Here is a 12035-nt window from a genome sequence, read left to right as displayed (position 1 = left end):
TCAGTGTTGCCAAAAGCATGCACGACTGACGATGTGCTCAAGTTCGGGGCAAAATTGGTTGCATGTATCGATCAAACATGCTGCAAGATGTCGGCTCAACATGCTTGATCGGGTATGCGGCAGTAATGGCATGCGATAATCACGAACGTGGCAGAAATCCCTGGCCGCTGTCCCTCCTAGTGTACAATGTGCCCCCCTCTCCAGTGCCCCGTGTAGTTATGCTTTACCTGTCGCTGTCTCCACACTCCTACTGGATTTGCACCCCACGTGGTTGTCGGTGCAATGCATTAAAGCATGTAGGGCGTGTGTGTGATGCAATGCACCGGCAACCACACAGGGCACAGACCTGTCTCCACATAGTGCATAGACAGAGGCGGATGGCGGCAGGTAAAGTATGGGCTGCTCAAAATGTATCATATGTTAATTATATAACATGTAAAATAATGGGCAAGCAAGCAGATAATGCACAAGCATATACAAATGTTATACAGTTACCTGTTATCTGCTCGATTGCTAATTATTCTATGTGTTATACAGTATACTTATATTTGTAATGTAAGCTGTTACTTGCATAAACACCCTCCTTAAAGGGAAGGTCCAAGCAAAAAAAAAAAATGAGTTTCACTTACCTGGGGCTTCTACCAGCCCCATGCAGCCATCCTGTGCCCTCGTAGTCACTCACTGCTGCTCCAGTCCCCCGCTGGCAGCTTTCTGACCTCGGAGGTCAGGGCCACATTGCATACATTTTTACACATTCCCGCTAGTGCAGGAACATTAACACATACATTTTTACGCGTTAGTGGTGAAACGCGTACATTTTTGTTCCTGCACTAGCTGGAATGCGTAAAAATGTACGCAATCTGGCCCTGACCTCCGAGGTCAGAAAGCTGCCAGCGGGGGACTGGAGCAGCAGTGAGTGACTACGAGGGCACAGGATGGCTGCATGGGGCTGGTAGAAGCCCCAGGTAAGTGAATCTAATTTTTTTTTTTTTTGCTTGGACCTTCCCTTTAAGGACCAGAGGGTGCTGGTCCAGTAAACCGCCTCTTCCCGACGAATCGCCACTAAACTCTGCCGCTCCCGACGATCACGCCGCTCTGTCCCCGCCGCAGGCTGCTCTCTCTGCCGTCGGTGTGACGGCAGAGCGCTGTGCGCCAGGCAGGAGCCGTTTTCATTGGCTCCTGACCCTGTCACTCCATGTAGGCCAATGGGAACGGCTTACATGAATGACATGGCCAGGAGCCAATGAAAACGGCTCCTGCCCGGCTCACAGTGCTCTGCCGTCATATAGGTGGCAGGGCAGCACATCGCGGCGGAGATCGAGCGCGGACAGCGGCGGGGACGGGCGGGGGCGTGCGGTCAAGGGGACGTAGAGATTATGTCCGGTCAGAACCGCAGCGCCCCCTGCCCCCCGTAGATTTATACTGTGGTGGTCCGCAGTAGGATAAATACATGCATTACAGCATAGTGCGGCTATGTAATTTAACCCCTATGTGTCTGTACATAATAAGCATTTGCTTCCCTAACCTATTCTAAATGTAGCCATGCTAGTGTTTTTGCTGTATCCAAGTTGAAAGTGGCCCTGACCTCAGAAATACTTTTGCAAACAAATGCATTGGGTAAGATCCCCTCAACAAGACATCTCCTATTATTATTAGATATTATTATCATTAGATTGGATTTATATAGCCATAACATATTACGCAGCGTTGTACAATTAATACATTTACAGACAATGATAATGGGGGTGACAGACAACACAATACAGGTAATGAGCAATAAGATACACAATGCCAGATCATACACTAGAGCAGTAGTCCCAATAATACAAGTTTACATTATTCTGTGGGTAGAGTGCACAATCAACTATGATACACATATTACCAAAAGCTTACACTCTAAAGGGAGGGTTGGTGACAGGAGAGGGCTGCCTTGAGAGGTTCTGACAAAGAGACATTAGTGAGGTGGGGTAGGTCTTCTTGAAAAGGGTGAGTTTTGAGGGTTTGTTTGAAGGTGTTGAAGGAGGTGGCAAGCCTGATGGGCAGTGGGAGAGAGTTCCACAGGATGGGGGCAGCTTTAGTGAAGTCCTGTAGTCACGCATGGGAATGCGAGATGCATGGGGTTGTTAAGAAAAGGTCATTGGAGGAGGGAAGTGGGTGGCCAGGTGTGTTTCTGCTTACCAGGTCAGAGATGTAGGTCAGGCAGGCCTTGTGTATATATTTTTAGGCCAGACATAGGATCTTGAAGCTCATTCTGAAGCGGATCAGGAGCCAGTGAAGGGATTTGCATAGGGGAGTTGTGGAGACCAAACGGTGGGAGGAATAGATTAGCCTGGCTGCTGCATTCATAATGGATTGTGTGTGTTGGGCTGGGGTTCAAAGAGAGGCCTGACAGCAGGGTGTTGCAGTAGTCCTGGCGGGAGGTGATGAGGGCATAGACGAAAGGTTTGGCAGTGTCCAGGGTCAGGAAGGGGAGGATCTTAGTGATTTTGTATAAATGGAAATTTTAGGCCCTAGCAATGGAGGGTGAAAACACAGGGTGACAGGCAGCAGGCTTGTGCAGTTATGTGGCTGATTGTACCATTGACAGTGACATAGATGTTTGTGAGGTTAAGACTGCATGGGGCGGAAACATTTGTTCTGTTTTATCCAGGTTTAACTTTAGAAACCTGTCTGACATCCAGAATGAGATGTTCGAGAGACAGGAGGATACCTTCTCCATGGTGGTGGTGGAGAGGTCCGTGGTAGGGAGTTAGGTCTGGGTGTTATCTGCATACAAGTGGTAGTTGAAGCCCAGGGAGGATACTAGTTTGCTGATGGAGGCGGTGTAGAGTGAGAACAGCAAGGGGCCCAGAACAGAGCCTTGGGGGACCCCAACTGAGAGGAGCAACCATTGAAGGAGGCCTGCCTATTGTATGACTATTTTCAGAAGATAATGACTTTTTCTATTCTATTTCTGACTCACTACTTGACATTGGGGTGCCCCTCAGAAACACTCTTATGTCAAGGGAACTAGATGACAGGGAAAAAAAACCTTTAGTTGCAATGATTTTATGAAATGGGAGAGTTGGAAAACAATAATTGAATAAAATAGATTATTTTAAAGCATCCAAAGGATTGTTTTAGATTGTGTCTATTATGTGGGTTTATTAATCAGTAGGGGTCAGTACCTCTTACTATGACTAATTTGATGCAAAAGAGATGCATGTTTGTTACTTAGTTCAGATCTACAAATTCCCAGAATAAAAGTTGTCTTGGAAGCAAAATTCGTTCCAGCTGTTCTAAGTTCTTCATAAGAAGCAGACAGTTAAGCTTTGTGAGTTGATCTTACCTCGTCGTTTATCTTTCAGAAAATGTTTATATCTTTTTAACATGAATGAACCAATATGAAATACTCGCCAGTCCACATGAACACCCACAACTGTCAATACAGTTCTGTAATGGGTTTAGCCATCTCGCCTCGCCACATCCAGATGATTAAGGCTTTTGCAATACCTATTTGAAGAATAGTACTTACTGGGAGGATGGAGGAAGCTGTGGGTAATGTTCATCTCTGGCTTGTAATCTGAACATTTCTGGCTGCTTGCCTCTGGAACTCTACCGTCAGACCGCAGACAGTCTGTTAGAGTAGGAGGAAGAGAAGAGCCTTCACCCTGGTAGTGAACAGTCATAGAACACAAATATTACTGATCCACAAACATCATGTCTGCAGTGAAGCTGCTTTCCCTGCCGTCATTTATGAATGCCTCAATGTTTCATGTTGATATGAGGAATGGAAGAAGTGTCATTTGACTTCAGGTTATCCGGGGGAATATTTGTAGTCACACTGTTTATTACAAGACTGATGCAGACAGAGAATGATTCAAAGCACATCCTGGAATGATCTCTCAGCAGCACAAGTAGTCTGCTGTATGTAATAACCCCAAACACATTTCAGTTGCATGTATTCACAAAATTTAACCTGCAGTTTTGTGTATCTTTTGTGTGTTTTGAATGTAATTTTTAATTCTCGTGTTTTCTTTTGAGTTTTGAAATTTTTATTGGTTTGGTAAAAAATGAAATACCGCAAGAAAATAGCATAGAACAGATTTTTATGTATGAGAAATAGCATAGAAGCAGCAGATTTACATTACAGTATGCTGGCAGAGTCCTTGTGATTGGAAAATTACATGTCCTTAATTTTGAATTGTGATTCTCCTTACCGGCTGCTAATGCCCAGAGGATGCGATAGCATTTAACTGAGTAACAGTGTAGCCACACTAGGAAGAGCACCATAGACTCCCATGGCACTATGTACATTAGGAGCTGCTGTTGACGCCACTGAAATGAATAGGAATAATGCATGCATATGCAAATTTATGTATTGCCGGACATTGCCTTGACTCGAATTAGTTAATTTGGATGCAAAGTCCATTCAGGAAATTAGGTGCTACCATAGACCACAATGTAAATTTGTGGCTATAGTGGAGCAGACTGGAGCTGTACATTGGGTATTGGGGTACAATATTACAAATACAAAGATCAACAGCTCGAGATGGGAGCTTTAGCACATCCGAAGTCTGTCATTCAGCTGAGACAATAATATTAAATTTATGTTTTTAGCTTTTAAACTAAATAAGCCAGTGGGATTCTAGGAAAGGAGGTATTTTTTAGGAGTATTTTTATTCAAATTCTGGGCTGTAAACTACGTCTATTTTCCAATAATCTTCTGTGTTCTTCCTCCTTATTTGCAGAATGCTTCCTAGTTTCCACATTCATTGAGTCACCACCATCTGAGGGGGCTCCCCGGCATTAGAAATTTGAATTTCTCATAGGCCCATTGTTTGGAAATCAAAATTTTAATTTCCCTCCAGGACTTGTTTGAATTTGCTTTAGTGGATTCCCATAGTCCAGGGAAAGGGACCTATGTGAATCCTCAGTGGGAAATTCAGATATCAGGATTCTGGGCCTTCAGTTCAGTAGGCAGCAGTGAGATGACATTCTTCCTGTCAAAAACACGTGGCTTAAGTTATATGGATAGCAATGAGAGGTTTGCACAGAGAGGTATCATCAGTTATGTTGCCACTGTACACTGCCAGTCTATCCATACCTCTCTGTGCAACCCTCCCATTGCTGTGTCCATATAACTGAAAGGGGCACCACAGCGAAAAACTGTAAAATTTAAAATATGTGCAAACATATACAAATAAGAAGTACATTTTTTTCCAGCGTAAAATGAGCCATAAATTACCTTTCTCCTATAATGCTTTCACTTACAGTAGGCTGTAGAAATCTGACAGAAGTGACAGGTTTTGGACTAGCCCATCTCTTTATAGGGGATTCTCAGCAAGGCTTCTATTCTTTATAATGATATTCCCTAGAAAGGATTTAAACAATGATGCTGGCCAGCTTCCCTGCTTCCTACACAGTTTTTTGGCAGTTGGACAGAGCAACTGCCTTTCACTAAGTGCTTTTGAAAACAAGTATATCCCTGAGAATCCCCTATAAAGAGATGGACTTGTTCAAAACCTGTCACTTCTGTCAGATTTCTACTACCTACTGTAAGTGACAGCAACATAGGAAAAAAGTAATTTATGGCTCATTTTACTCTGGAAAAAATGTATTTCTTATTTGTATATGTTTGCACATATTTTAAATTTTACAGTTTTTCGCTGTAGTGCCCCTTTAAGCCACATAAGTATGATCTGTTTAATATATGATCATTGTAAGAGCTGACTAAACAAACTGGGATATTGGAGGTAGTGTACACTGTACACAATAGACAAGCTGTTTTTAATTAAAAAAAAAATTGCAGACAACTGTTGGATTTTTTAGGTCTCTTCGAGGGGGCAAAATCTATAATGCATTTAGTAGATTTACGCTATAAAAGTACTTATCTGTGCTAACCATAAATGTGCACATCATCTGGAGAGACAGATTGTTTATATGGTACTCGCTCTATCAGTGATTATCATCACATTAATGGGCAGCAGGCATTACCGTAATTGACCATGCGCATTAGCTTGAATATCGAATTAAAATGAAATCGGCTGCTGGTTTGTAATGTCTTCTGCATGATGTGATAGTTGGCACAGGCACAGATGATCAAACCTGTCTTATCTGACCACAGTAATGGAAGATCAAACCTGTTGTGGGTGATGTCACCCTCAGGTAAAAATAAAACTGCCAGGCAGCATAATCTGCTCATAAATTAATAATTATAATGATGTATAATTTTCAGAGGATTTACATCTACTGTCTCTAAATAAACAAAAATACTGAAGTAAAGGAATACTAAATACTGCACTTGCTATGAATACTCTTTTGGTACATATAACAACACTTGCTAATGTAAGGGACAGTGAAAGTGAGGTCTCAGTTGAAGCATCTAGATATTTTTAAAGGCATTTTTTTGAGGGGGGAGGGATAATGTGGCCTATTGTGTTTCCTTTTTTGGTGGGAGGGAGAAAATATGGCCTAAAGTGTTTTGGTTTTTTTTGGGGGGGGAAGGGGAGGAAAAGATGCTGCCTAATGTGTTTTTAGGGGGTTAACACTTCCTAATTATGTAGGGAAACATGAATCTGCCTAATTATGTGTTTTTGTTTTTTGAGAAAATCCTGCACTGTTATGTGTTTTTTTGGGGGAAAACGCTGCCTAATGTGTTTTTTTTTTTTTAAGTCGTTATTTAGGGAGGGATGCTGCCAACATACATACAGCATGGTTCAGACTTCTTGTTCCTTATGGTATGGATTTATATGGCTTTATGGAATAGGGCTTGGACCAGTACTAAGGAATACCCAGACAGCTCATGGTTTAAAGAGACCAACAAGTCCTCCAAAGTATGTTGGATTGATGTAGTTCTGTAAAATGTATTAGCTACAGGCTCACTATACACCAGCAGTTCTGGATGTGCAGCCTTACTTTCAGAAACATAAAGAGATGTTTTGCATATTTGGAAGTGATGCATAATGGGAAACCCCAGTTGCTCACTTACTGCTGAATAATTGTAAATGCCTTCTGTTTTAGAAAGGCAAAATTACATTTAGCATTGCTTTTAAATAGAGAGCTTTTTGGTCTCTTTCGGCCCTTTATACCTTCCAGGTGGTTCTGGTCCCCATGATGAAGCAGGTCATTTAGGCACCAGGTGCTATATCATATATAGTTGTTACAGTGCGCGTCCCGCACAAGAGTATCTAGTGATCGGCAGACCCCGAATTACATCTCCCTCTGAGTTGCTACAACAATAGTATTTAACGACGCTGGGGATTTGAGCTGCAGTAGGGTGAGCCGTCATTCAGGGATTTGAGCTGCAGCAGGGTAAGCTTACATTCAGGGTTTTGAGCTGCAGGAGGGTGAGACGTCATTTGGGGATATGAGCTGCAGCAGGGCGAGCCGTCATTTGGGGATTTGTGCTGCAGCAGGGTGAGCCGTCATTCAGGGATTTGAGGTGCAGCAGGGTAAGCTTACATTCAGGGTTTTGAGCTGCAGGAGGGTGAGACGTAATTTGGGGATATGAGCTGCAGCAGGGTGAGCCGTCATTTGGGGATTTGTGCTGCAGCAGGGTGAGCCGTCATTCAGGGATTTGAGCTGCAGCAGGGTGAGCTTACATTCAGGGATTTGAGCTGCAGGAGGGTGAGCTTTCATTCAGGGATTTGAGCTGCAGCAGGGTGAGCTTTCATTCGAGGATTTGAGCTGCAGCAGGGTAAGCTTACATTCAGGGATTTGAGCTGCAGGAGGGTGAGCCGTCATTCAGGGATTTGAGCTGCAGCAGGGTGAGCTGTCATTCGGGGATTTGAGCTGCAGCAGGGTGAGCCGTCATTCAAGGATTTGAGTGTAACGATTGGTGTCAGCAACCAGAGAGAGAATTTGATTCTTGGCGATCTGCAGTATCCCCAAGAATACAGATATACCTGATTATTGGGGCTCTGCAGAATCGCCAATAATCAAATATACTAACCTCTGGACACCTGGGTGTGTAAGTGTTTTGGTGCAACAGTAACCTTTGGACCACCGGGGTAGCAGATGGTCCAATAAGTAGAGAAGACTCTACAGCAGTCAAGGACACCTGGGGAGGGAGCCCCATTCTGACAAGGAGCAGTATCCCTTCTGTAGAGCAGGGGACCCCTGCGGGAAGGCTGAACACCCTGAGGAAGGGTGACAGCCAGAAGGTCATACAGGCCGGGTCGGCAACAGTGTATCAGATATGCAAGGTACCAAATCAGAGAACAGAAGGATAGTCAGGAAAGCTACAGGTCATAACAGAAATCAGAACAAAGTCTAGTCTGAGGTGTGAGGTCCGTAATCTCAACACCCTGGAACTATGCTAGAGAATAACACAGATGATATACAGTATTCCTAGTCTGGGGTCTGAGGGCCGTGATCTCAACACCCTGGAACTATGCTAGAGAATAACACAGATGATATATAGTATTCCTAGTCTGGGGTGTGAGGGCCGTGATCTCAACACCCTAGAACTATGCTAGAGAATAACACAGATGATATACAGTAACTGGCTAAGTGTGGATTCCCAGGTCCTCCTGGTTCCACCACACTAAAGGATCTGACTAAGGTCTGAGTGCTAACACATAAGCATTCGCAACGCCAGACAACCAGCAACTGAACAGCAGGAGATATATATAGTAAAACGCTCCACAGCGCCGCCCAGCCCCCATCAACCAATCACAGACTGAGCAGGGATCAGCTGATCTTCCTCCTATTTGTATAAAGAGCTTGTCTTGCAGCGCGCGCACGCATAGCTCTCCATCTGTGTGCACTACTAGGTCCAGACAGCCCAGACACATGTTGCTGCGGGGAAACCGCCGCACTGAATGCGGAATCCGCCGCCTGACCGTCAGAACACGCGGCGGCCCCCACGCCATCCTTCCCATGTGCACCATTAGTTCCAGACAACCGAGACACATGCCGACGCGGACAAACCGACGCGTCAGACGCGGAATCAGGCTCCTTATTGTCAGAACACGCGGCGGCTTTTCCGCTATTCATCACATTGAGTTGCACCAGGGTGAGCCGTCATTCAAGGACTTGAGCTGCAGCAGGGTAAGCTTACATTCAGGGATTTGAGCTGCAGTAGGGTGAGCCGTCATTCAAGGATTTGAGCTGCAGCAGGGTAAGCTTACATTCAGGTATTTGAGCTGCAGCAGGGTGAACTTTCAATCAGGGATTTGAGCTGCAGCAGGGTGAGCTGTCATTCAGGGATTTGAGCTGCAGGAGGGTGAGCCGTCATTCAGGGATTTGAGCTGCAGCAGGGTGAGCCATCATTCGGGGATTTGAGCTGCAGCAGGGTAAGCTTACATTCAGGGATTTGAGCTGCAGCAGGGTGAGCTTTCAATCAGGGATTTGAGCTGCAGCAGGGTGAGCTGTCATTCAGGGATTTGAGCTGCAGCAGGGTAAGCTTACATTCAGGGATTTGAGCTGCAGGAGGGTGAGCCGTCATTCAGGGATTTGAGCTGCAGCAGGGTGAGCCAACATTCGGGGATTTGAGCTGCAGCAGGGTGAGCCGTCATTCGGGGATTTGAGCTGCAGCAGGGTGAGCCGTCATTCAGGGATTTGAGCTGCAGCAGAGTGAGCCGTCATTCGGGGATTTGAGCTGCAGCAGAGTGAGCCATCATTCGGGGATTTGAGCTGCAGCAGGGTGAGCCGTCAATCGGGGATTTGAGGTGCAGCAGGGTGAGCCGTCATTCAAGGATTTGAGCTGCAGCAGCGTGAGCCGTCATTCAGGGATTTGAGCTGCAGCAGGGTGAGCTTTCATTCAGGGATTTGAGCTGCAGCAGGGTGGGCTTTCTTTCATTGATATGAGCTGCAGCAGGGTCAATTGGGGTTTTGAGCTGCAGCAGGATGAGCTGTACTGTGGAAGCGCCCTCCAGGGCAGTTTCTAGGCTAAAATGCACCCAGGGCGAGGGTGTAACATTGCGCCCCACGCGGAGCCAGGTATGGGTGTCTGCAGTATAGGTTTGCCAGGTCTAGTTGCACTCAGTATAGGTAGCCAGCTATAGGTCCCCCCAGTATAGGTAGCCAGGCATAGGTGCCCCAGTATAGTTGCCCACAGTATAGGTTAGATAGGCAGGTGCCCCTGGTATAGGTTAGATAGGTAGGTGCCCTCAGTACAGGTTAGCTAGGTGGGTGCCTCTAATAGGGAGTCAGAATAGGTGCCCCCAGCATAGGTTAGTTAGGTATATGTCTCCAATATAGGTAGCCAGTATAGTTGCCACCAGTATAGACTAGCTAGGTAGGTAGGTAGGTGCCCCCAATACAGGTTAGATAAGTAGGTGCCCCCAGTATAGGTTAGATAGGTTGCTGCCCCAGTATAGGTTAGATTAGGTAGGAGCCCCCCAGTATAGGTTAGATTAGGTAACTGACCCCCAGTATAGGTTAGATTAGGTAGCTGACACCCAGTAAAGGTTAGATTAGGTAGCTGCACCCCAGTATAGGTTAGATTAGGTAGGTGCCCCCCAGTATAGGTTAGATTAGGTAGGTGCCCCCCAGTATAGGTTAGATTAGGTAGGTGCCCCCCAGAATAGGTTAGATAGGTAGCTGCCCCCAGTAAAGGTTAGATTAGGTAGCTGCCCCCAAGTTTAGGTTAGATAGTTAGCTGCCCCCAGTAAAGGTTAGATTAGGTAGCTGCCCCTCAGTTTAGGTTAGATAGGTAGCTGCCCCCCAGTATAGATTAGATAGGTAGCTGCCCCAGTATAGGTTAGATTAGGTAGCTGCCCCTCCCCCATAGTGTAGATTAGATAAGTAGCTGCCCCCCAGGGTAGGTAGGTAGGTAACCCCCCCCTTCCATAGTGGAGGGGGGAGCCAGCCGCGAGGAGGGCAGCCCGACCTCTCCCGGCTGCCCTCCATGCTCCCCCCTCCGATGCAGAGTAATTGCATCAGGAAGCGCTAGTCACAACTCACCTCCCTGCGTTCCACTCGCCGCTCACTAGCCTCCAGTCTCCTCTCTGCATACACGTTGATACACACACTGCTTCCTGTTTAGCCGGAAGCAGCGTGTGTATCAGCATCTATACAGAGAGGATTCCAGCGGCTAGTGAGCGGCGAGTGGAACGCAGGGAGGTGAGTTGTGACTAGCGCTTCCTGATGCAATTACTCTGCATCGGAGGGGGGAGCATGGAGGGCGGCCCCGGAGAGGAAGGGAGAGAGAGGTCGGGCTACCCTCCCAAGCGGCTGGCTCCCCCTCCATTACAGCGCCCCCCTTCCCAATAGCGCTCAGGGCGCCCGCACGGGCCGCACGGCCCTAGAAACGGCCATGGCGCCCTCTCTCATGCACTCGTGCATGCACAGCACAGACCCGCCCGTCTTCGGAAGCACTCGGGCTTCCAAAGACTTCCGAAGTCTCCCACGGCTGAATATTTGAACTAAGGAACCTGCGGGGGAATGAGCAGATGAGGAGAGGAATGGGAAGGCTCTATAGGACCCAGAGCTTTCCCTCTCCTTAGGTGAGTATCTGTTGTTTCTTTTTTAAATATTGCTTCAGATTCACTTTAAAAGGAAACAAACATGTCAGCCCATATCCCTCTCACCTCAGGTTCTCTTTAAGTTTGTTCATTAATTGTCAGCCCTCAAAGCTAAAGAAAAAGCTCATGCAGCTTACATAAACAGGAGATTACCTGAGCTTCCACGGTATAGGCTGTCCAGAGTGGCATCAGGATGTTGTGGCTGTATCCACTCACATACCCATGCTGATGAAGGAGGCAGTATGTACTGTTTTCATATACATTCACCGGCCTGCCATATGGCAGATTTCTTCCCAGTGACTGAGATTCTATAGAGCAAATATAGACAAGATTAGAATCAGCCACAGTGAGGGGTCATTCTTAATACTATATAGTATTCTTCATATTATATACAGTGGGATGCAAAAAGTTTGGGCAACCTTGTTAATTTTCATGATTTTCCTGTATAAAACGTAGGTTGTTACGATAAAAAAGTCAGTTAAATATATCATATAGGAGACACACACAGTGATATTTTGAGAAGTGAAATGAAGTTTATTGGATTTACAGAAAGTGTGCAATAATTGTTTTAATAAAATTAGGCAG

The 12035-nt window shown here is 45.9% G+C and overlaps 1 protein-coding gene across 1 annotated transcript in view; it reads right to left on the bottom strand.

Annotated features, from left to right (window-relative positions):
- The window catches only part of ENPP3 (ectonucleotide pyrophosphatase/phosphodiesterase 3), a 148282-nt gene that overhangs the window by 26874 nt on the left and 109373 nt on the right, over positions 1–12035 (bottom strand). Inside the window, exons 20-21 of the mRNA XM_068231573.1 lie at positions 11604–11758; positions 3515–3650 (exon numbers count right to left, since the gene is read on the bottom strand). Of these exons, the coding sequence (XP_068087674.1) occupies positions 3515–3650; positions 11604–11758 (291 nt within the window). The remainder of the gene's footprint in view (positions 1–3514; positions 3651–11603; positions 11759–12035) is intronic.

Source organism: Hyperolius riggenbachi, chromosome 4, assembly GCF_040937935.1.
Source record: "Hyperolius riggenbachi isolate aHypRig1 chromosome 4, aHypRig1.pri, whole genome shotgun sequence".
Lineage (NCBI taxonomy): Eukaryota > Metazoa > Chordata > Amphibia > Anura > Hyperoliidae > Hyperolius > Hyperolius riggenbachi.
The sequence above is the reverse complement of the archived record's forward strand: the minus strand, read 5'-3'. Positions and strand labels throughout refer to the sequence as shown.